The sequence below is a fragment of the Oncorhynchus kisutch genome, linkage group LG6 (assembly GCF_002021735.2).
Source record: "Oncorhynchus kisutch isolate 150728-3 linkage group LG6, Okis_V2, whole genome shotgun sequence".
Taxonomy (NCBI): domain Eukaryota; kingdom Metazoa; phylum Chordata; class Actinopteri; order Salmoniformes; family Salmonidae; genus Oncorhynchus; species Oncorhynchus kisutch.
This window is the reverse complement of record NC_034179.2, coordinates 4,230,125-4,252,904: the sequence shown is the minus strand read 5'-3', so window position 1 is coordinate 4,252,904 and position 22,780 is coordinate 4,230,125. Positions and strand designations below refer to the sequence as shown.

The 22,780-nt window shown below is 52.5% G+C and overlaps 1 protein-coding gene across 3 annotated transcripts in view; it reads right to left on the bottom strand.

Moving 5' to 3' along the window:
* Window positions 1–22,780, bottom strand: part of LOC109885233 (polypyrimidine tract-binding protein 3) — a 62,204-nt gene that overhangs the window by 5,655 nt on the left and 33,769 nt on the right. Inside the window, exons 6-10 of one of the 3 annotated variants that reach the window (XR_004210165.1) lie at window positions 21,686–21,760; window positions 7,878–8,053; window positions 6,585–6,618; window positions 5,289–5,381; window positions 1,480–1,782 (exon numbers count right to left, since the gene is read on the bottom strand). Coding sequence is in view for 2 of the 3 variants with exons in the window: in XM_031826018.1 (XP_031681878.1) it covers window positions 1,566–1,782; window positions 5,289–5,381; window positions 6,585–6,618; window positions 7,878–8,053; window positions 21,686–21,760 (595 nt within the window). In the remaining variant the exon portion in view is untranslated. The remainder of the gene's footprint in view (window positions 1–1,479; window positions 1,783–5,288; window positions 5,382–6,584; window positions 6,619–7,877; window positions 8,054–21,685; window positions 21,761–22,780) is intronic. The other 2 variants (XM_031826018.1, XM_031826019.1) reach the window with 2 other exon arrangements.

Genomic DNA, 22,780 nt, shown 5'->3' with positions numbered 1-22,780 from the left:
CCTCTACAGTATACTGCAGGAGTACAGCCTCTACAGTATACTGCAGGAATACAGCCTCTACAGTATACTGCAGGAGTACAGCCTCTACAGTATACTGCAGGAGTACAGCCTCTACAGTATACTGCAGGAATACAGCTAAAGAGGAACTTTCTTGTGACAGACATTATCATACATATACATTATCATACATATACATTATCATACATATACATTATCATACATATACATTATCATACATATTCGCTTGTTCAGATTTAAACACATCCATCCCCAGAAATAAACAGAATAGATAACTAGTTGGAGAGGAGGGAGGTGTAGTTGGAGAGGGGGAGGAGGGAGGTATAGTTGGAGAGGGGGAGGAGGGAGGTATAGTTGGAGAGGGGAGGAGGGAGGTGTAGTTGGAGAGAGGGAGGAGGGAGGTGTAGTTGGGGAGGAGGGAGGTATAGTTGGAGAGGGGGAGGAGGGAGGTATAGTTGGAGAGGGGAGGAGGGAGGTGTAGTTGGAGAGAGGGAGGAGGGAGGTGTAGTTGGAGAGGGGGAGGAGGGAGGTATAGTTGGAGAGGGGGAGGACGGAGGTATAGTTGGAGAGGGGGAGGAGGGAGGTGTAGTTGGAGAGGGGGAGGTGTAGTTGGAGAGGGGAAGGAGGGAGGTGTAGTTGGAGAGGGGGAGGAGGGAGGTATAGTTGGCGAGGGGGAGGAGGGAGGTGTAGTTGGAGAGGGGGAGGAGGGAGGTGTAGTTGGAGAGGGGGAGGAGGGAGGTGTAGTTGGAGAGGGGGAGGAGGGAGGTGTAGTTGGAGAGAGGGAGGAGGGAGGTGTAGTTGGGGAGGAGGGAGGTATAGTTGGAGAGGGGGAGGAGGGAGGTATAGTTGGAGAGGGGAGGAGGGAGGTGTAGTTGGAGAGAGGGAGGAGGGATGTGTAGTTGGAGAGGGGGAGGAGGGAGGTATAGTTGGAGAGGGGGAGGACGGAGGTATAGTTGGAGAGGGGGAGGAGGGAGGTGTAGTTGGAGAGGGGGAGGTGTAGTTGGAGAGGGGAAGGAGGGAGGTGTAGTTGGAGAGGGGGAGGAGGGAGGTATAGTTGGAGAGGGGGAGGAGGGAGGTATAGTTGGAGAGGGGGAGGAGGGAGGTATAGTTGGAGAGGGGGAGGAGGGAGGTGTTAGTTGGAGAGGGGGAGGAGGGAGGTGTAGTTGGAGAGGGGGAGGAGGGAGGTATAGTTGGAGAGGGGGAGGAGGGAGGTATAGTTGGAGAGGGGAGGAGGGAGGTGTAGTTGGAGAGAGGGAGGAGGGAGGTGTAGTTGGAGAGGGGGAGGAGGGAGGTGGAGTTGGAGAGGGTGGAGGAGGGAGGTGTAGTTGGAGAGGTGGAGGAGGGAGGTGTAGTTGGAGAGGGGGAGGAGGGAGGTAAAGTGGAGAGGGGGAGGAGGAGGTGTAGTTGTAGAGGGGGAGGTATAGTTGGAGATGGGGAGGAGGGGGGTATAGTGAATCTCACGGGATGTTGGATAGATGGAGGGTGGCAGAGGGAGGGAAGATGTTCTGAGGTATAGTTGGAGAGGAGGGAGGTATAGTGAATCTCACGGGATGTTGGATAGATGGAGGGTGGCAGAGGGAGGGAAGATGTTCTGAAAGTTCTTGGATCCAGGCTTCTTGAAGCGGTGTAGCGGGGAGCCGCTGAAGTCTTTAGTGAGGCCCTGGTCTTCCTGTCCCTCCCTGGGCAGCTGGACCGTCTGGTGCTTAGAGATGGTCACTCTGATCACCTTGCCGTGCAGCCGCTGGCCGCTCAGGTGGGACATTGCTGGAGGAGACGAGGAGAAGAGTCAGACACAGTACAGACTGACAGACATAAATAATTATAATAAAATAATAATATATTTGATTTGGCGGACACCTTTTTTTATTTATTTTATTTTACCCCTTTTTCTCCCCAATTTCGTGGTATCCAATTGTTGTAGTAGCTACTATCTTGTCTCGTCGCTATAACTCCCGTACGGGTTCGGGAGAGACGAAGGTTGAAAGTCATGCGTCCTCCGATACATAACCCAACCAAGCCGCACTGCTTCTTAACACAGCGCACCAATGTGTCGGAGGAAACACCGTGCACCTGGCAACCTTGGTTGGCGCACAGGAGTTGCTGGTGCGCGATGAGACAAGGATATCCCTACCGGCCAACCCCTCCCTACCGACCAACCCCTCCCTAACCCGGACGACGCTAGGCCAATTGTGCCTCGCCCCACGGACCTCCCGGTCGCGGCCGGTTACAACAGAGTCTCTGGTGGCACAGCTGGCGCGGCAGTACAGCGCCCTTGACCACTGCGTCACCCGGGAGGCCGGCGGACACCTTTCAGGGCACTCAAGGACATCTGACATTAACAGGAGGCCTAAATAAAAGCCAGTGTAGTACATAATATAGTTAAATCAACTGTAATACATAATATCATTAAATCAACTGTAATACATAATATCATTAAATCAACTGTAATACATAATATAGTTAAATCAACTGTAATACATAATATCATTAAATCAACTGTAATACATAATATCATTAAATCAACTGTAATACATAATATAGTTAAATCAACTGTAATACATAATATAGTTAAATCAACTGTAATACATAATATAGTTAAATCAACTGTAATACATAATATCATTAAATCAACTGTAATACATAATATAGTTAAATCAACTGTAATACATAATATAGTTAAATCAACTGTAATACATAATATAGTTAAATCAACTGTAATACATAATATAGTTAAATCAACTGTAATACATAATATAGTTAAATCAACTGTAATACATAATATAGTTAAATCAACTGTAATACATAATATCATTAAATCAACTGTAATACATAATATAGTTAAATCAACTGTAATACATAATATAGTTAAATCAACTGTAATACATAATATCATTAAATCAACTGTAATACATAATATAGTTAAATCAACTGTAATACATAATATAGTTAAATCAACTGTAATACATAATATCATTAATCGAATGTAATACATAATATAGTTAAATCAACTGTAATACATAATATAGTTAATCAACTGTAATACATAATATAGTTAAATCAACTGTAATACATAATATAGTTAAATCAACTGTAATACATAATATAGCTAAATCAACTGTAATACATAATATAGTTAAATCAACTGTAATACATAATATAGTTAAATCAACTGTAATACATAATATAGTTAAATCAACTGTAATACATAATATAGTTAAATCAACTGTAATACATAATATAGTTAAATCAACTGTAATACATAATATAGCTAAATCAACTGTAATACATAATATAGTTAAATCAACTGTAATACATAATATAGTTAAATCAACTGTAATACATAATATAGTTAAATCAACTGTAATACATAATATAGTTAAATCAACTGTAATACATAATATAGTTAAATCAACTGTAATACATAATATCATTAAATCAACTGTAATACATAATATAGTTAAATCAACTGTAATACATAATATAGTTAAATCAACTGTAATACATAATATAGTTAAATCAACTGTAATACCAAATATAGTTAAATCAAGTGCATGAATCAAAGTAACATTTGAAATGAAAGGACCAGACGAAACAGAATGGATCAAAGAGGGGATATGGACCCGGTTTTAGGGTTATTAGGGTTATTTTTTTAATATAGTTTTTTATTTTCAGTTAATAACAAATTCTTATTTACATTGACGGCCTACCCCAGCCTACCTCGGACGATGCTGGGCAAATTGTGCACTGCCCTATGGGACACCCAATCACAGCCAGATGTGATGCAGCCTGGATTCAAACCAGGGACTGCAGTGATGCCTCTTGCATCAAAGGGTTTAGGGTAAGGGTTTAGGGAAAGTGTTTAGGGTAAGGGTTTAGGGAAGTGTTTAGGGTAAAGGGTTTAGGGTAAGGGTTTAGGGAAAGTGTTTAGGGTAAGGGTTTAGGGAAGTGTTTAGGGTAAAGGGTTTAGGGTAAGGGTAAGGGTTTAGGGTAAAGGGTTTAGGGGAACGGGTTTAGGGAAACGGTTTAGGTTAAAGGGTAACGGTTTAGGGTAAAGGGTTTAGGGTAACGGTTTAGGGTAAAGGGTAACGGTTTAGGGTAAAGGGTTTAGGGTAAGGGTTTATGGTAAAGGGTTTATGGTAAAGGGTAAGGGTTTAGGGTAAGGGTAAATGGTTTAGGGAAAGTGTTTAGGGTAAGGGTAAAGGTTTAGAGTAAAGGGTAAGGGTTTAGTGTAAGGGTTTAGGGTAACGGTTTAGGGTAACTGTTTAGGGTAAAGGGTTTAGGGTAAGGGTTTAGGGTAACAGTTTAGGGTAACGGTTTAGGGTAAAGGGTTTAGGGTAAAGGGTTTCGGTAAGGTGTTTAGGGTAAAGGGTTTCGGTAAAGTGTTTAGGGTAAAGGGTTTAGGGTAAGGGTTTAGGGTAACGGTTTAGGGTAAAGGGTAAAGGGTACAGGTTTATGGTAAAGGGTTTAGGGTAAGGGTTTAGGGTAACGGTTTAGGGTAAGGGTTTATGGTAAAGGGTTTATGGTAAAGGCTAAGGGTTTAGGGTAAAGGGTTTAGGGAAAGTGTTTAGGGTAAGGGTTTAGGGTAAAGGTTTAGAGTAAAGGGTAAGGGTTTAGGGTAAAGGTTTAGAGTAAAGGGTAAGGGTTTAGGGTAAAGGGTAAGGGTTTAGGGTATGGGTTTAGGGTAAAGGGTTTAGGGTAAAGGTTTAGGGTAAGGGTTTAGGGTAAGGAGGAGCCAATTGTGGAGAGGCAGAATGTGAGGGAGACAAGGAGCCCAGCAGAGGGAGGAGCAGAGGGAGAGGGAGGGGCCATAGGCTTGAAAAAGGTCAGAGAGCTAGGTGGTTGTCAGGTTGTGGAGGGCTTTGTCGGTAAGGAGGAGGGCATTGAAGTAAATACAGGATTGCACAGGGAGCCAGTGGTTGGTGTGATGTTAGGATCTGTCCTCAGTAGTATAACAGTAGGATCTGTCCTCAGTATTATAACAGTAGGATCTGTCCTCAGTATTATAACAGTAGGATCTGTCCTCAGTATTATAACAGTAGGATCTGTCCTCAGTATTATAACAGTAGGATCTGTCCTCAGTATTATAACAGTAGGATCTGTCCTCAGTATTATAACAGTAGGATCTGTCCTCAGTATTATAACAGTAGGATCTGTCCTCAGTATTATAACAGTAGGATCTGTCCTCAGTATTATAACAGTAGGATCTGTCCTCAGTATTATAACAGTAGGATCTGTCCTCAGTATTATAACAGTAGGATCTGTTCTCTCACCAAGCTGTGCCTGAGTAGCGTCGGCCATCTGGATTAAGGCATTCTCTTTCTTGTTGAACAGAATCTTGACCCGATGCACATCACCATACACCCCTAGAGAGAAGGGATAGAGGGGAGGGATAGAGAGAAGGGATAGAGGGGAGGGATAGAGAGAAGGGATAGAGGGGAGGGATAGAGAGAAGGGATATAGGGGAGGGATAGAGCGAAGGGATAGAGAGAAGGGATAGAGGGGAGGGATAGAGGGGAGGGATAGAGAGAAGGGATAGAGGGGAGGGATAGAGGGGAGGGATAGAGAGAAGGGATAGAGGGGAGGGATAGAGGGGAGGGATAGAGAGAAGGGATAGAGGGGAGGGATAGAGGGGAGGGATAGAGGGGAGGGATAGAGGGGAGGGATAGAGGGGAGGGATAGAGAGAAGGGATAGAGAGAAGGGATAGAGGGGAGGGATAGAGAGAAGGGATAGAGAGAAGGGATAGAGGGGAGGGATAGAGGGGAAGGAAAGAGAGAAGGGATAGAGAGAAGGGATAGAGAGAAGGGATAGAGGGGAGGGATAGAGGGGAGGGATAGAGAGAAGGGATAGAGGGGAGGGATAGAGGGGAGGGATAGAGAGAAGGGATAGTGAGAAGGGATAGAGGGGAGGGATAGAGAGAAGGGATAGAGAGAAGGGATAGAGGGGAGGGATAGAGAGAAGGGATAGAGGGGAGGGATAGAGAGAGAGAAGGAGGGGAGGGATAGAGGGAAGAGATAGAGGGGAGGGATAGAGGGGAGGGATAGAGAGAAGGGATAGAGAGAAGGGATAGAGAGAAGGGATAGAGAGGAGGGATAGAGGGGAGGGATAGAGGGGAGGGATAGAGGGGAGGGATAGAGAGGAGGGATAGAGGGGAGGGATAGAGGGGAGGGATAGAGGGGAGGGATAGAGAGAAGGGATAGAGAGAAGGGATAGAGCGAAGGGATAGAGGGGAGGGATAGAACGAGAGAGTGGGAGGGACAAGAGGAGTGTGAAGTACATACATTATTTCAATACAATTCAAAGGGGCTTTATTGGGAAAACAGATGTTTACATTGCCAAAGCAAGATTATTTCCCGTCATTGTATAAGTTACGCGGAGATGGAAGGATAGAGGGGTGTGAGATGACAAACAGATGTCATTATCTAAACAGACAGGACAGAAAGTATACTTATCAGCCAATCACAGTTAGCATAAAAGGCACAGTAACCACGGTAACCCCCCCCCACACACACACACACACACAGCTATGCAGTGAATGACAACCAACCCCATTACTAAATGGCCTTACCAAATAGGATGAACAGTCCATGTGGTGATATGCTCTGCAGGGAGAAGAAAGAGGAAATCAGACAGCTGGTCAGGTTGAAGGTAATACTGGTGGTGTGGTGATACAGAAACCAACCAAGCATGTACCTTCCCTTTCCCTTGCATCATCATCACACACATCCAGCCAGCAGCAGCCCAACCAGCCAGCCAGCAGGGCCCAGCCAGCCAACCAGCAGCAGCCCAACCAGCCAACCAGCAGCAGCCCAACCAGCCAGCCAGCAGCAGCCCAACCAGCCAGCCAGCAGGGCCCAGCCAGCCAGCCAGCAGCAGCCCAACCAGCCAGCCAGCAGCGGCCTAGCCAGCCAGCAGCAGCAGCCCAACCAGCCAGCCAGCAGCGGCCTAGACAGCCAGCCAGCAGCAGCCCAACCAGCCAGCCAGCAGCGGCCCAACCAGCCAGCCAGCAGCAGCCCAACCAGCCAGCCAGCAGCGGCATAGCCAGCCAGCCAGCAGCAGCCCAACCAGCCAGCAGCGGCCTAGCCAGCCAGCAGCAGCCCAACCAGCCAGCCAGCAGCGGCCTAGCCGGCCAGCCAGCAGCGGCCTAGCCGGCCAGCCAGCAGCAGACAACCAGCCAGCCAGCAGCGGCCTAGCCAGCCAGCAGCAGCCCAACCAGCCAGCCAGCAGCAGCCCAACCAGCCAGCCAGCAGCGGCCTAGCCAGCAGCAGCCAACCAGCCAGCCAGCAGCGGCCTAGCCAGCCAGCAGCAGCCCAACCAGCCAGCCAGCAGAAGCCCAACCAGCCAGCCAGCAGGGCCCAGCCAGCCAGCAGGGCCCAGCCAACCAGCCAGCCAGCAGCAGCCCAGCCAGCCAGCAGGGCCCAGCCAGCCAGCAGGGCCCAGCCAGCCAGCAGGGCCCAGCCAGCAGCGGGCCAGCCCTAATGCTGCTTATCTAGCTGGAGAATCAGATAAGACCCAGCTATTCACCACTACCCAGTCCCAAATCCAACCCTATTACCTATGTAGTGGGCCCTGGTGAAAAGTAGTGCACTGCATTGTGTCCCTTCTCACCAGGTCAGTAATATTAAGTTATCTGGAAAGTCTGATATTTTATGTCTATTTTAGGCGGGTTGGTGTGTGGCATGTTCTGAGAGTTTTGTAAGGGGTAGCCTGATCCCAGATCTGTTGGTTCTATCATGTCAACATTCATTGTAATGCCAAATGTTTAGCTTGACAGTGAGCAATGACGTTGGCAAGAGCACACACAGTAAAGAGGAGTTGAGGGGGTAACAGGTGGGCGGGGCGGGGGGGGGGGGTCACTCACATCCGGGTTGAGGTTGGAGACAAGGAGAACGGCGTGAACAGCGATGGGGGCCATGCCGTGTAGGGTCATCCGTCCCGAGACTGAGCCGGGCATGGCGAGGGGTCCCAGAGCGCCGGTCATCGTGTGCATGGACAGACCTGGGGGCACGCACGATAGCAGGTCAAAGGGCGGGCCTACTAGAGGAGGGAGGAGGGCCCAGGGTCAGTATGAGGAGGGAGGAGAGACGGTAGGAGAGGGGAGGGGAGGGGGAGAAGAGACGTTAGGAGAGGGGAGGGGAGGGGGGAGGGGAGGAGAGGAGAGACGGTAGGAGAGATGAGGGGAGGTGAGGGGGGAGGGGAGGAAAGACGTTAGGAGAGGGGGGGAGGGGGGGAGGGGAGGAGAGACGGTAGGAGAGGGGGGGAGGGGGGAGGGGAGGAGAGACGGTAGGAGAGGTGAGGGGAGGTGAGGTGAGGGGGGTGTCCCAAATGGCACCCTATTCACTATATAGTACATTTGGGACGCAGTCGGAGAGTGGGAGAAAGATGATGATGATGATGATGATAATGGTTGAGATTATGTACTTATAAAAATAGAAACACTAGAACATGATTCCCCAGTCAGGTCAATGGGGCTGCCGTGGTCTGAGGATGATTCCCCAGTCAGGTCAATGGGGCTGCCGTGGTCTGAGGATGATTCCCCAGTCAGGTCAATGGGGCTGCCGTGGTCTGAGGATGATTCCCCAGTCAGGTCAATGGGGCTGCCGTGGTCTGAGGATGATTCCCCAGTCAGGTCAATGGGGCTGCCGTGGTCTGAGGATGATTCCCCAGTCAGGTCAATGGGGCTGCCGTGGTCTGAGGATGATTCCCCAGTCAGGTCAATGGGGCTGCCGTGGTCTGAGGATGATTCCCCAGTCAGGTCAATGGGGCTGCCGTGGTCTGAGGATGATTCCCCAGTCAGGTCAATGGGGCTGCCGTGGTCTGAGGATGATTCCCCAGTCAGGTCAATGGGGCTGCCGTGGTCTGAGGATGATTCCCCAGTCAAGTCAATGGGGCTGCCGTGGTCTGAGGATGATTCCCCAGTCAGGTCAATGGGGCTGCAGTGGTCTGAGGATGATTCCCCAGTCAGGTCAATGGGGCTGCCGTGGTCTGAGGATGATTCCCCAGTCAGGTTAATGGGGCTGCCGTGGTCTGAGGATGATTCCCCAGTCAGGTTAATGGGGCTGCCGTGGTCTGAGGATGATTCCCCAGTCAGGTCAATGGGGCTGCCGTGGTCTGAGGATGATTCCCCAGTCAGGTCAATGGGGCTGCCGTGGTCTGAGGATGATTCCCCAGTCAGGTCAATGGGGCTGCCGTGGTCTGAGGATGATTCCCCAGTCAGGTCAATGGGGCTGCCGTGGTCTGAGGATGATTCCCCAGTCAGGTCAATGGGGCTGCCGTGGTCTGAGGATGATTCCCCAGTCAGGTCAATGGGGCTGCCGTGGTCTGAGGATGATTCCCCAGTCAGGTCAATGGGGCTGCCGTGGTCTGAGGATGATTCCCCAGTCAGGTCAATGGGGCTGCCGTGGTCTGAGGATGATTCCCCAGTCAGGTCAATGGGGCTGCCGTGGTCTGAGGATGATTCCCCAGTCAGGTCAATGGGGCTGCCGTGGTCTGAGGATGATTCCCCAGTCAGGTCAATGGGGCTGCCGTGGTCTGAGGATGATTCCCCAGTCAGGTCAATGGGGCTGCCGTGGTCTGAGGATGATTCCCCAGTCAAGTCAATGGGGCTGCCGTGGTCTGAGGATGATTCCCCAGTCAGGTCAATGGGGCTGCCGTGGTCTGAGGATGATTCCCCAGTCAGGTCAATGGGGCTGCCGTGGTCTGAGGATGATTCCCCAGTCAGGTCAATGGGGCTGCCGTGGTCTGAGGATGATTCCCCAGTCAGGTCAATGGGGCTGCCGTGGTCTGAGGATGATTCCCCAGTCAGGTCAATGGGGCTGCCGTGGTCTGAGGATGATTCCCCAGTCAGGTCAATGGGGCTGCCGTGGTCTGAGGATGATTCCCCAGTCAGGTCAATGGGGCTGCCGTGGTCTGAGGATGATTCCCCAGTCAGGTCAATGGGGCTGCCGTGGTCTGAGGATGATTCCCCAGTCAAGTCAATGGGGCTGCCGCGGTCTGAGGATGATTCCCCAGTCAAGTCAATGGGGCTGCAGCGGTCTGAGGATGATTCCCCAGTCAAGTCAATGGGGCTGCAGTGGTCTGAGGATGATTCCCCAGTCAAGTCAATGGGGCTGCAGTGGTCTGAGGATGATTCCCCAGTCAAGTCAATGGGGCTGCCGTGGTCTGAGGATGATTCCCCAGTCAAGTCAATGGGGCTGCAGTGGTCTGAGGATGATTCCCCAGTCAAGTCAATGGGGCTGCAGTGGTCTGAGGATGATTCCCCAGTCAAGTCAATGGGACTGCAGTGGTCTGAGGATGATTCCCCAGTCAAGTCAATGGGACTGCAGTGGTCTGAGGATGATTCCCCAGTCAAGTCAATGGGGCTGCAGTGGTCTGAGGATGATTCCCCAGTCAAGTCAATGGGGCTGCCGTGGTCTGAGGATGATTCCCCAGTCAAGTCAATGGGGCTGCCGTGGTCTGAGGATGATTCCCCAGTCAAGTCAATGGGGCTGCAGTGGTCTGAGGGGCTAACAATGTTCTAGTGATTGTATTGTCTATGATAGTACCTACCTATATAGGGGGTATGGGGCAGGAGGAGGGTGGTACCTACCTATATAGGGGTATGGGGCAGGAGGAGGGTGTACCTACCTATATAGGGGGTATGGGGCAGTAGGAGGGTGATAGTGGGGTGGTACCTACCTATATAGGGGTATGGGGCAGGAGGAGGGTGTACCTATCTATATAGGGGGTATGGGGCTGGAGGAGGGTGATAGTGGGGTGGTACCTACCTATATAGGGGGTATGGGGCTGGAGGAGGGTGGTACCTACCTATATAGGGGGTATGGGGCTGGAGGAGGGTGATAGTGGGGTGGTACCTATCTATATAGGGGGTATGGGGCTGGAGGAGGGTGATAGTGGGGTGGTACCTACCTATATAGGGGGTATGGGGCTGGAGGAGGGTGATACCTACCTATATAGGGGGTATGGGGCAGGAGGAGGGTGTACCTACCTATATAGGGGGTATGGGGCTGGAGGAGGGTGTACCTACCTATATAGGGGGTATGGGGCAGGAGGAGGGTGATAGTGGGGTGGTACCTACCAATATGGGGCTGGGTATGGGGCTGGAGGAGGGTGATAGTGGGGTGGTACCTACCTATATAGGGGGTATGGGGCTGGAGGAGGGTGATAGTGGGGTGGTACCTACCTATATAGGGGGTATGGGGCTGGACGAGGGTGATACCTACCTATATAGGGGTATGGGGCTGGAGGAGGGTGGTACCTACCTATATAGGGGGTATGGGGCAGGAGGAGGGTGATACCTACCTATATAGGGGGTATGGGGCAGGAGGAGGGTGATAGTGGGGTGGTACCTACCTATATAGGGGGTATGGGGCTGGAGGAGGGTGTCCCTATCTATATAGGGGGTATGGGGCTGGAGGAGGGTGATAGTGGGGTGGTACTTACCTATATAGGGGGTATGGGGCAGAAGGAGGGTGATAGTGGGGTGGTACCTACCTATATAGGGGGTATGGGGCTGGAGAGGGTGATAGTGGGGTGGTACCTACCTATATAGGGGGTATGGGGCAGGAGGAGGGTTGTACCTACCTATATAGGGGGTATGGGGCAGGAGGAGGGTGTACCTACCTATATAGGGGGTATGGGGCTGGAGGAGGGTGTACCTACCTATATAGGGGGTATGGGGCAGGAGGAGGGTGATAGTGGGGTGGTACCTATCTATATAGGGGGTATGGGGCTGGAGGAGGGTGATAGTGGGGTGGTACCTACCTATATAGGGGGCATGGGGCTGGAGGAGGGTGATAGTGGGGTGGTACCTACCTATATAGGGGTATGGGGCTGGAGGAGGGTGGTACATACCTATATAGGGGGTATGGGGCAGGAGGAGGGTGATACCTACCTATATAGGGGGTATGGGGCAGGAGGAGGGTGATAGTGGGGTCGTACCTACCTATATAGGGGGTATGGGGCTGGAAGAGGGTGATACCTACCTATATAGGGGGTATGGGGCAGGAGGAGGGTGGTACCTACCTATATAGGGGGTATGGGGCAGGAGGAGGGTGATAGTGGGGTGGTACCTACCTATATAGGGGGTATGGGGCTAGAGGAGGGTGTACCTATCTATATAGGGGGTATGGGGCTGGAGGAGGGTGATAGTGGGGGTGGTACTTACCTATATAGGGGGTATGGGGCAGAAGGAGGGTGATAGTGGGGTGGTACCTACCTATATAGGGGGTATGGGGCAGGAGGAGGGTGGTACCTACCTATATAGGGGTATGGGGCAGGAGGAGGGTGTACCTATCTATATAGGGGGTATGGGGCTGGAGGAGGGTGATAGTGGGGTGGGTACTTACCTATATAGGGGGTATGGGGCTGGAGGAGGGTGATAGTGGGGTGGTACTTACCTATATAGGGGGTATGGGGCAGAAGGAGGGTGATAGTGGGGTGGTACCTACCTATATAGGGGGTATGGGGCTGGAGGAGGGTGTACCTATCTATATAGGGGGTATGGGGCTGGAGGAGGGTGATAGTGGGGTGGTACTTACCTATATAGGGGGTATGGGGCAGAAGGAGGGTGATAGTGGGGTGGTACCTACCTATATAGGGGGTATGGGGCAGGAGGAGGGTGGTACCTACCTATATAGGGGTATGGGGCAGGAGGAGGGTGTACCTATCTATATAGGGGGTATGGGGCTGGACGAGGGTGATAGTGGGGTGGTACCTACCTATATAGGGGGTATGGGGCTGGAGGAGGGTGATAGTGGGGTGGTACCTACCTATATAGGGGGTATGGGGCTGGAGGAGGGTGATACCTACCTATATAGGGGGTATGGGGCAGGAGGAGGGTGATAGTGGGGTGGTACCTACCTATATAGGGGGTATGGGGCAGGAGGAGGGTGATACCTAACTATATAGGGGGTATGGGGCAGTAGGAGGGTGATAGTGGGGTGGTACCTACCTATATAGGGGGTATGGGGCAGGAGGAGGGTGTACCTACCTATATAGGGGGTATGGGGCTGGAGGAGGGTGTGTACCTACCTATATAGGGGGTATGGGGCAGGAGGAGGGTGATAGTGGGGTGGTACCTACCTATATGGGGCTGGGTATGGGGCTGGAGGAGGGTGATAGTGGGGTGGTACCTACCTATATAGGGGGTATGGGGCTGGACGAGGGTGATACCTACCTATATAGGGGTATGGGGTTGGAGGAGGGTGATACCTACCTATATAGGGGGTATGGGGCAGGAGGAGGGTGATACCTACCTATATAGGGGGTATGGGGCAGGAGGAGGGTGATAGTGGGGTGGTACCTACCTATATAGGGGGTATGGGGCTGGAGTAGGGTGGTACCTACCTATATAGGGGGTATGGGGCTGGAGGAGGGTGATAGTGGGGTGGTACCTACCTATATAGGGGGTATGGGGCTGGAGGAGGGTGATACCTACCTATATAGGGGGTATGGGGCAGGAGGAGGGTGATAGTGGGGTGGTACCTACCTATATAGGGGGTATGGGGCAGGAGGAGGGTGATACCTAACTATATAGGGGGTATGGGGCAGTAGGAGGGTGATAGTGGGGTGGTACCTACCTATATAGGGGGTATGGGGCAGGAGGAGGGTGTACCTACCTATATAGGGGGTATGGGGCTGGAGGAGGGTGTACCTACCTATATAGGGGGTATGGGGCAGGAGGAGGGTGATAGTGGGGTGGTACCTACCTATATGGGGCTGGGTATGGGGCTGGAGGAGGGTGATAGTGGGGTGGTACCTACCTATATAGGGGGTATGGGGCTGGAGGAGGGTGATAGTGGGGTGGGTACCTACCTATATAGGGGGTATGGGGCTGGACGAGGGTGATACCTACCTATATAGGGGTATGGGGCTGGAGGAGGGTGATACCTACCTATATAGGGGGTATGGGGCAGGAGGAGGGTGATACCTACCTATATAGGGGGTATGGGGCAGGAGGAGGGTGATAGTGGGGTGGTACCTACCTATATAGGGGGTATGGGGCTGGAGGAGGGTGATACCTACCTATATAGGGGGTATGGGGCTGGACGAGGGTGATAGTGGGGTGGTACCTACCTATATAGGGGGTATGGGGCTGGGGTAGGGTGGTACCAACCTATATAGGGGGTATGGGGCTGGAGGAGGGTGATAGTGGGGTGGTACCTACCTATATAGGGGGTATGGGGCTGGAGGAGGGTGGTACCTACCTATATAGGGGGTATGGGGCAGGAGGAGGGTGTACCTATCTATATAGGGGGTATGGGGCTGGAGGAGGGTGTCCCTATCTATATAGGGGGTATGGGGCAGGAGGAGGGTGATAGTGGGGTGGTACTTACCTATATAGGGGGTATGGGGCAGAAGGAGGGTGATAGTGGGGTGGTACCTACCTATATAGGGGGTATGGGGCTGGAGAGGGTGATAGTGGGGTGGTACCTACCTATATAGGGGGTATGGGGCAGGAGGAGGGTGTACCTACCTATATAGGGGGTATGGGGCTGGAGGAGGGTGTACCTACCTATATAGGGGGTATGGGGCAGGAGGAGGGTGATAGTGGGGTGGTACCTATCTATATAGGGGGTATGGGGCTGGAGGAGGGTGATAGTGGGGTGGTACCTACCTATATAGGGGGTATGGGGCTGGAGGAGGGTGATAGTGGGGTGGTACCTACCTATATAGGGGGTATGGGGCTGGACGAGGGTGATACCTACCTATATAGGGGTATGGGGCTGGAGGAGGGTGGTACATACCTATATAGGGGGTATGGGGCAGGAGGAGGGTGATACCTACCTATATAGGGGGTATGGGGCAGGAGGAGGGTGATAGTGGGGTCGTACCTACCTATATAGGGGGTATGGGGCTGGAAGAGGGTGATACCTACCTATATAGGGGGTATGGGGCTGGAGGAGGGTGATAGTGGGGTGGTACTTACCTATATAGGGGGTATGGGGCAGAAGGAGGGTGATAGTGGGGTGGTACCTACCTATATAGGGGGTATGGGGCAGGAGGAGGGTGGTACCTACCTATATAGGGGGTATGGGGCAGGAGGAGGGTGTACCTATCTATATAGGGGTATGGGGCTGGAGGAGGGTGGTACCTACCTATATAGGGGGTATGGGGCTGGAGGAGGGTGATAGTGGGGTGGTACTTACCTATATAGGGGGTATGGGGCAGAAGGAGGGTGATAGTGGGGTGGTACCTACCTATATAGGGGGTATGGGGCAGGAGGAGGGTGGTACCTACCTATATAGGGGGTATGGGGCAGGAGGAGGGTGTACCTACCTATATAGGGGGTATGGGGCTGGAGTAGGGTGGTACCTACCTATATAGGGGGTATGGGGCTGGAGGAGGGTGTACCTACCTATATAGGGGGTATGGGGCAGGAGGAGGGTGATAGTGGGGTGGTACCTACCTATATAGGGGGTATGGGGCTGGAGGAGGGTGTACCTACCTATATAGGGGGTATGGGGCAGGAGGAGGGTGATAGTGGGGTGGTACCTACCTATATGGGGCTGGGTATGGGGCTGGAGGAGGGTGATAGTGGGGTGGTACCTACCTATATAGGGGGTATGGGGCTGGAGGAGGGTGATAGTGGGGTGGGTACCTACCTATATAGGGGGTATGGGGCTGGACGAGGGTGATACCTACCTATATAGGGGTATGGGGCTGGAGGAGGGTGATACCTACCTATATAGGGGGTATGGGGCAGGAGGAGGGTGATACCTACCTATATAGGGGGTATGGGGCAGGAGGAGGGTGATAGTGGGGTGGTACCTACCTATATAGGGGGTATGGGGCTGGAGGAGGGTGATACCTACCTATATAGGGGGTATGGGGCTGGACGGGGGTGATAGTGGGGTGGTACCTACCTATATAGGGGGTATGGGGCTGGGGTAGGGTGGTACCAACCTATATAGGGGGTATGGGGCTGGAGGAGGGTGATAGTGGGGTGGTACCTACCTATATAGGGGGTATGGGCTGGAGGAGGGTGGTACCTACCTATATAGGGGGTATGGGGCAGGAGGAGGGTGTACCTATCTATATAGGGGGTATGGGGCTGGAGGAGGGTGTCCCTATCTATATAGGGGGTATGGGGCAGGAGGAGGGTGATAGTGGGGTGGTACTTACCTATATAGGGGGTATGGGGCAGAAGGAGGGTGATAGTGGGGTGGTACCTACCTATATAGGGGGTATGGGGCTGGAGAGGGTGATAGTGGGGTGGTACCTACCTATATAGGGGTATGGGGCAGGAGGAGGGTGTACCTACCTATATAGGGGGTATGGGGCTGGAGGAGGGTGTACCTACCTATATAGGGGGTATGGGGCAGGAGGAGGGTGATAGTGGGGGTGGTACCTATCTATATAGGGGTTATGGGGCTGGAGGAGGGTGATAGTGGGGTGGTACCTACCTATATAGGGGGTATGGGGCTGGAGGAGGGTGATAGTGGGGTGGTACCTACCTATATAGGGGGTATGGGGCTGGACGAGGGTGATACCTACCTATATAGGGGTATGGGGCTGGAGGAGGGTGGTACATACCTATATAGGGGGTATGGGGCAGGAGGAGGGTGATACCTACCTATATAGGGGGTATGGGGCAGGAGGAGGGTGATAGTGGGGTCGTACCTACCTATATAGGGGGTATGGGGCTGGAAGAGGGTGATACCTACCTATATAGGGGGTATGGGGCTGGAGGAGGGTGATAGTGGGGTGGTACTTACCTATATAGGGGGTATGGGGCAGAAGGAGGGTGATAGTGGGGTGGTACCTACCTATATAGGGGGTATGGGGCAGGAGGAGGGTGGTACCTACCTATATAGGGGGTATGGGGCAGGAGGAGGGTGTACCTATCTATATAGGGGTATGGGGCTGGAGGAGGGTGGTACCTACCTATATAGGGGGTATGGGGCTGGAGGAGGGTGATAGTGGGGTGGTACTTACCTATATAGGGGGTATGGGGCAGAAGGAGGGTGATAGTGGGGTGGTACTTACCTATATAGGGGGTATGGGGCAGAAGGAGGGTGATAGTGGGGTGGTACCTACCTATATAGGGGGTATGGGGCAGGAGGAGGGTGGTACCTACCTATATAGGGGGTATGGGGCAGGAGGAGGGTGTACCTACCTATATAGGGGGTATGGGGCTGGAGTAGGGTGGTACCTACCTATATAGGGGGTATGGGGCTGGAGGAGGGTGTACCTACCTATATAGGGGGTATGGGGCAGGAGGAGGGTGATAGTGGGGGTGGTACCTACCTATATAGGGGGTATGGGGCTGGAGGAGGGTGTACCTACCTATATAGGGGGTATGGGGCAGGAGGAGGGTGATAGTGGGGTGGTACCTACCTATATGGGGCTGGGTATGGGGCTGGAGGAGGGTGATAGTGGGGTGGTACCTACCTATATAGGGGTATGGGGCTGGAGGAGGGTGATAGTGGGGTGGTACCTACCTATATAGGGGGTATGGGGCTGGACGAGGGTGATACCTACCTATATAGGGGTATGGGGCTGGAGGAGGGTGATACCTACCTATATAGGGGGTATGGGGCAGGAGGAGGGTGATACCTACCTATATAGGGGGTATGGGGCAGGAGGAGGGTGATAGTGGGGTGGTACCTACCTATATAGGGGGTATGGGGCTGGAGGAGGGTGATACCTACCTATATAGGGGGTATGGGGCTGGACGGGGGTGATAGTGGGGTGGTACCTACCTATATAGGGGGTATGGGGCTGGGGTAGGGTGGTACCAACCTATATAGGGGGTATGGGGCTGGACGAGGGTGATAGTGGGGTGGTACCTACCTATATAGGGGGTATGGGGCTGGAGGAGGGTGGTACCTACCTATATAGGGGGTATGGGGCTGGAGGAGGGTGTCCCTATCTATATAGGGGGTATGGGGCTGGAGGAGGGTGATAGTGGGGTGGTACTTACCTATATAGGGGGTATGGGGCAGAAGGAGGGTGATAGTGGGGTGGTACCTACCTATATAGGGGGTATGGGGCTGGAGAGGGTGATAGTGGGGTGGTACCTACCTATATAGGGGGTATGGGGCAGGAGGAGGTGTACCTACCTATATAGGGGGTATGGGGCTGGAGGAGGGTGTACCTACCTATATAGGGGGTATGGGGCAGGAGGAGGGTGATAGTGGGGTGGTACCTATCTATATAGGGGGTATGGGGCTGGAGGAGGGTGATAGTGGGGTGGTACCTACCTATATAGGGGGTATGGGGCTGGAGGAGGGTGTACCTATCTATATAGGGGGTATGGGGCTGGACGAGGGTGATACCTACCTATATAGGGGTATGGGGCTGGAGGAGGGTGGTACATACCTATATAGGGGGTATGGGGCAGGAGGAGGGTGATACCTACCTATATAGGGGGTATGGGGCAGGAGGAGGGTGATAGTGGGGTGGTACCTACCTATATAGGGGGTATGGGGCAGGAGGAGGGTGATACCTACCTATATAGGGGTTATGGGGCTGGAGGAGGGTGATAGTGTGGTGGTACCTACCTATATAGGGGGTATGGGGCAGGAGGAGGGTGATACCTACCTATATAGGGGGTATGGGGCTGGAGGAGGGTGATAGTGGGGTGGTACCTACCTATATAGGGGGTATGGGGCTGGAGGAGGGTGATACCTACCTATATAGGGGGTATGGGGCAGGAGGAGGGTGATAGTGGGGTGGTACCTACCTATATAGGGGGTATGGGGCAGGAGGAGAGTGATACCTACCGATATAGGGGGTATGGGGCAGTAGGAGGGTGATAGTGGGGTGGTACCTACCTATATAGGGGGTATGGGGCAGGAGGAGGGTGATACCTATCTATATAGGGGGTATGGGGCAGGAGGAGGGTGATAGTGGGGTGGTACCTACCTATATAGGGGGTATGGGGCAGGAGGAGGGTGATACCTACCTATATAGGGGTTATGGGGCTGGAGGAGGGTGATAGTGTGGTGGTACCTACCTATATAGGGGGTATGGGGCAGGAGGAGGGTGATACCTACCTATATAGGGGGTATGGGGCAGGAGGAGGGTGATAGTGGGGTGGTACCTACCTATATAGGGGGTATGGGGCTGGAGGAGGGTGATACCTACCTATATAGGGGGTATGGGGCAGGAGGAGGGTGATACCTACCTATATAGGGGGTATGGGGCTGGAGTAGGGTGGTACCTACCTATATAGGGGGTATGGGGCAGGAGGAGGGTGATAGTGGGGTGGTACCTACCTATATAGGGGGTATGGGGCAGGAGGAGGGTGATAGTGGGGTGGTACCTACCTATATAGGGGGTATGGGGCTGGAGGAGGGTGATACCTACCTATATAGGGGGTATGGGGCAGGAGGAGGGTGATACCTACCTATATAGGGGTATGGGGCAGGAGGAGGGTGTACCTACCTATATAGGGGTATGGGGCAGGAGGAGGGTTGTACCTACCTATATAGGGGGTATGGGGCAGGAGGAGGGTGGTACCTACCTATATAGGGGGTATGGGGCAGGAGGAGGGTGATAGTGGGGTGGTACCTACCTATATAGGGGGTATGGGGCTGGAGGAGGGTGATACCTACCTATATAGGGGGTATGGGGCAGGAGGAGGGTGATACCTACCTATATAGGGGGTATGGGGCAGGAGGAGGGTGATAGTGGGGTGGTACCTATCTATATAGGGGGTATGGGGCTGGAGGAGGGTGATACCTACCTATATAGGGGGTATGGGGCAGGAGGAGGGTGATAGTGGGGTGGTACCTACCTATATAGGGGGTATGGGGCTGGAGGAGGGTGATACCTACCTATATAGGGGGTATGGGGCTGGAGGAGGGTGTACCTACCTATATAGGGGGTATGGGGCTGGACGAGGGTGATAGTGGGGTGGTACCTACCTATATAGGGGGTATGGGGCTGGAGTAGGGTGGTACCTACCTATATAGGGGGTATGGGGCTGGAGGAGGGTGTACCTACCTATATAGGGGGTATGGGGCTGGAGGAGGGTGATAGTGGGGTGGTACCTACCTATATAGGGGGTATGGGGCTGGAGGAGGGTGATACCTACCTATATAGGGGGTATGGGGCAGGAGGAGGGTGATAGTGGGGTGGTACCTACCTATATAGGGGGTATGGGGCAGGAGGAGGGTGATACCTACCTATATAGGGGGTATGGGGCAGTAGGAGGGTGATAGTGGGGTGGTACCTACCTATATAGGGGGTATGGGGCAGGAGGAGGGTGATACCTATCTATATAGGGGGTATGGGGCAGGAGGAGGGTGATAGTGGGGTGGTACCTACCTATATAGGGGGTATGGGGCAGGAGGAGGGTGATACCTACCTATATAGGGGTTATAGGGCTGGAGGAGGGTGATAGTGTGGTGGTACCTACCTATATAGGGGGTATGGGGCAGGAGGAGGGTGATACCTACCTATATAGGGGGTATGGGGCAGGAGGAGGGTGATAGTGGGGGTGGTACCTACCTATATAGCGGGTATGGGGCTGGAGGAGGGTGATACCTACATATATAGGGGTTATAGGGCTGGAGGAGGGTGATAGTGTGGTGGTACCTACCTATATAGGGGGTATGGGGCTGGAGTAGGGTGGTACCTACCTATATAGGGGGTATGGGGCAGGAGGAGGGTGATAGTGGGGTGGTACCTACCTATATAGGGGGTATGGGGCAGGAGGAGGGTGATAGTGGGGTGGTACCTACCTATATAGGGGGTATGGGGCTGGAGGAGGGTGATACCTCCCTATATAGGGGGTATGGGGCAGGAGGAGGGTGATACCTACCTATATAGGGGGTATGGGGCAGGAGGAGGGTGGTACCTACCTATATAGGGGGTATGGGGCAGGAGGAGGGTGATAGTGGGGTGGTACCTACCTATATAGGGGGTATGGGGCTGGAGGAGGGTGATACCTACCTATATAGGGGGTATGGGGCAGGAGGAGGGTGTACCTACCTATATAGGGGTATGGGGCAGGAGGAGGGTGTACCTACCTATATAGGGGGTATGGGGCAGGAGGAGGGTGGTACCTACCTATATAGGGGGTATGGGGCAGGAGGAGGGTGATAGTGGGGGTGGTACCTACCTATATAGGGGGTATGGGGCTGGAGGAGGGTGATACCTACCTATATAGGGGGTATGGGGCAGGAGGAGGGTGATACCTACCTATATAGGGGGTATGGGGCAGGAGGAGGGTGTACCTACCTATATAGGGGTATGGGGCAGGAGGAGGGTGTACCTACCTATATAGGGGGTATGGGGCAGGAGGAGGGTGGTACCTACCTATATAGGGAGTATGGGGCAGGAGGAGGGTGATAGTGGGGTGGTACCTACCTATATAGGGGGTATGGGGCAGGAGGAGGGTGTACCTACCTATATAGGGGTATGGGGCAGGAGGAGGGTGTACCTACCTATATAGGGGGTATGGGGCAGGAGGAGGGTGGTACCTACCTATATAGGGAGTATGGGGCAGGAGGAGGGTGATAGTGGGGTGGTACCTACCTATATAGGGGGTATGGGGCAGGAGGAGGGTGTTAGTGGGGTGGTACCTACCTATATAGGGGGTATGGGGCAGGAGGAGGGTGATACCTACCTATATAGGGGTATGGGGCAGGAGGAGGGTGATACCTACCTATATAGGGGTATGGGGCAGGAGGAGGGTGATAGTGTGGTGGTATCTACCTGCTTGGGGGAACCCGATAGCGGGGCCAAAACCTGCTGCCCCAGCGTAAGGCGAAGAGATGATACCTGGAGCACCTGGAAACACAATAAATCAAATGTATAAAATATAAAGCCCTTTTTACCTCAGCAGTTGTCACAAAGTGCTTAACTTTCCCAAGATCCCAAAGGCCAGACAAAGCAGCATTGGTGGGAAAAGTATCCAATGGTCATACTTGAGTAAAAGTAAAGATACCTTATTAGAAAATAAGTCAATCAAAAGTGAAAGTCACCCAGTAAAATACTACTTGAGTAAAAGTCTAAAAGTATTTGGTTTTAAATATACTGAAGTATCAAAAGTAAAAGTCGAAAAAATAAAAATAATTTCAAATTCCTTATATTAAGCAAACCAGATGGCACCAATTTACAGATAGCCAGGGACAGACTCCAACACGACATAAATGCATGTGTGTTTATTGAGTCCTCCAGATCAGAGGCAGTAGGGATGACCAGGGATGTTCTCTGTTTAGTGAGTCCTCCAGATCAGAGGCAGTAGAGATGACCAGGGATATTCTCTGTTTAGTGAGTCCTCCAGATCAGACGCAGTAGGGATGACCAGGGATGTTCTCTGTTTAATGAGTCCTCCAGATCAGAGGCAGTAGGGATGTTCTCTGTTTAGTGAGTCCTCCAGATCAGAGACAGTAGGGATGACCAGGGATGTTCTCTGTTTAGTGAGTCCTCCAGATCAGAGACAGTAGTGATGACCAGGGATGTTCTCTGTTTAGTGAGTCCTCCAGATCAGAGGCAGTAGGGATGACCAGGGATGTTCTCTGTTTAGTGAGTCCTCCATATCAGAGGTAGTAGGGATGACCGGGGATGTTCTCTGTTTAGTGAGTCCTCCAGATCAGAGGCAGTAGGGATGACCAGGGATGTTCTCTGTTTAGTGAGTCCTCCAGATCAGAGGCAGTAGAGATGACCAGGGATATTCTCTGTTTAGTGAGTCCTCCAGATCAGACGCAGTAGGGATGACCAGGGATGTTCTCTGTTTAATGAGTCCTCCAGATCAGAGGCAGTAGGGATGTTCTCTGTTTAGTGAGTCCTCCAGATCAGAGACAGTAG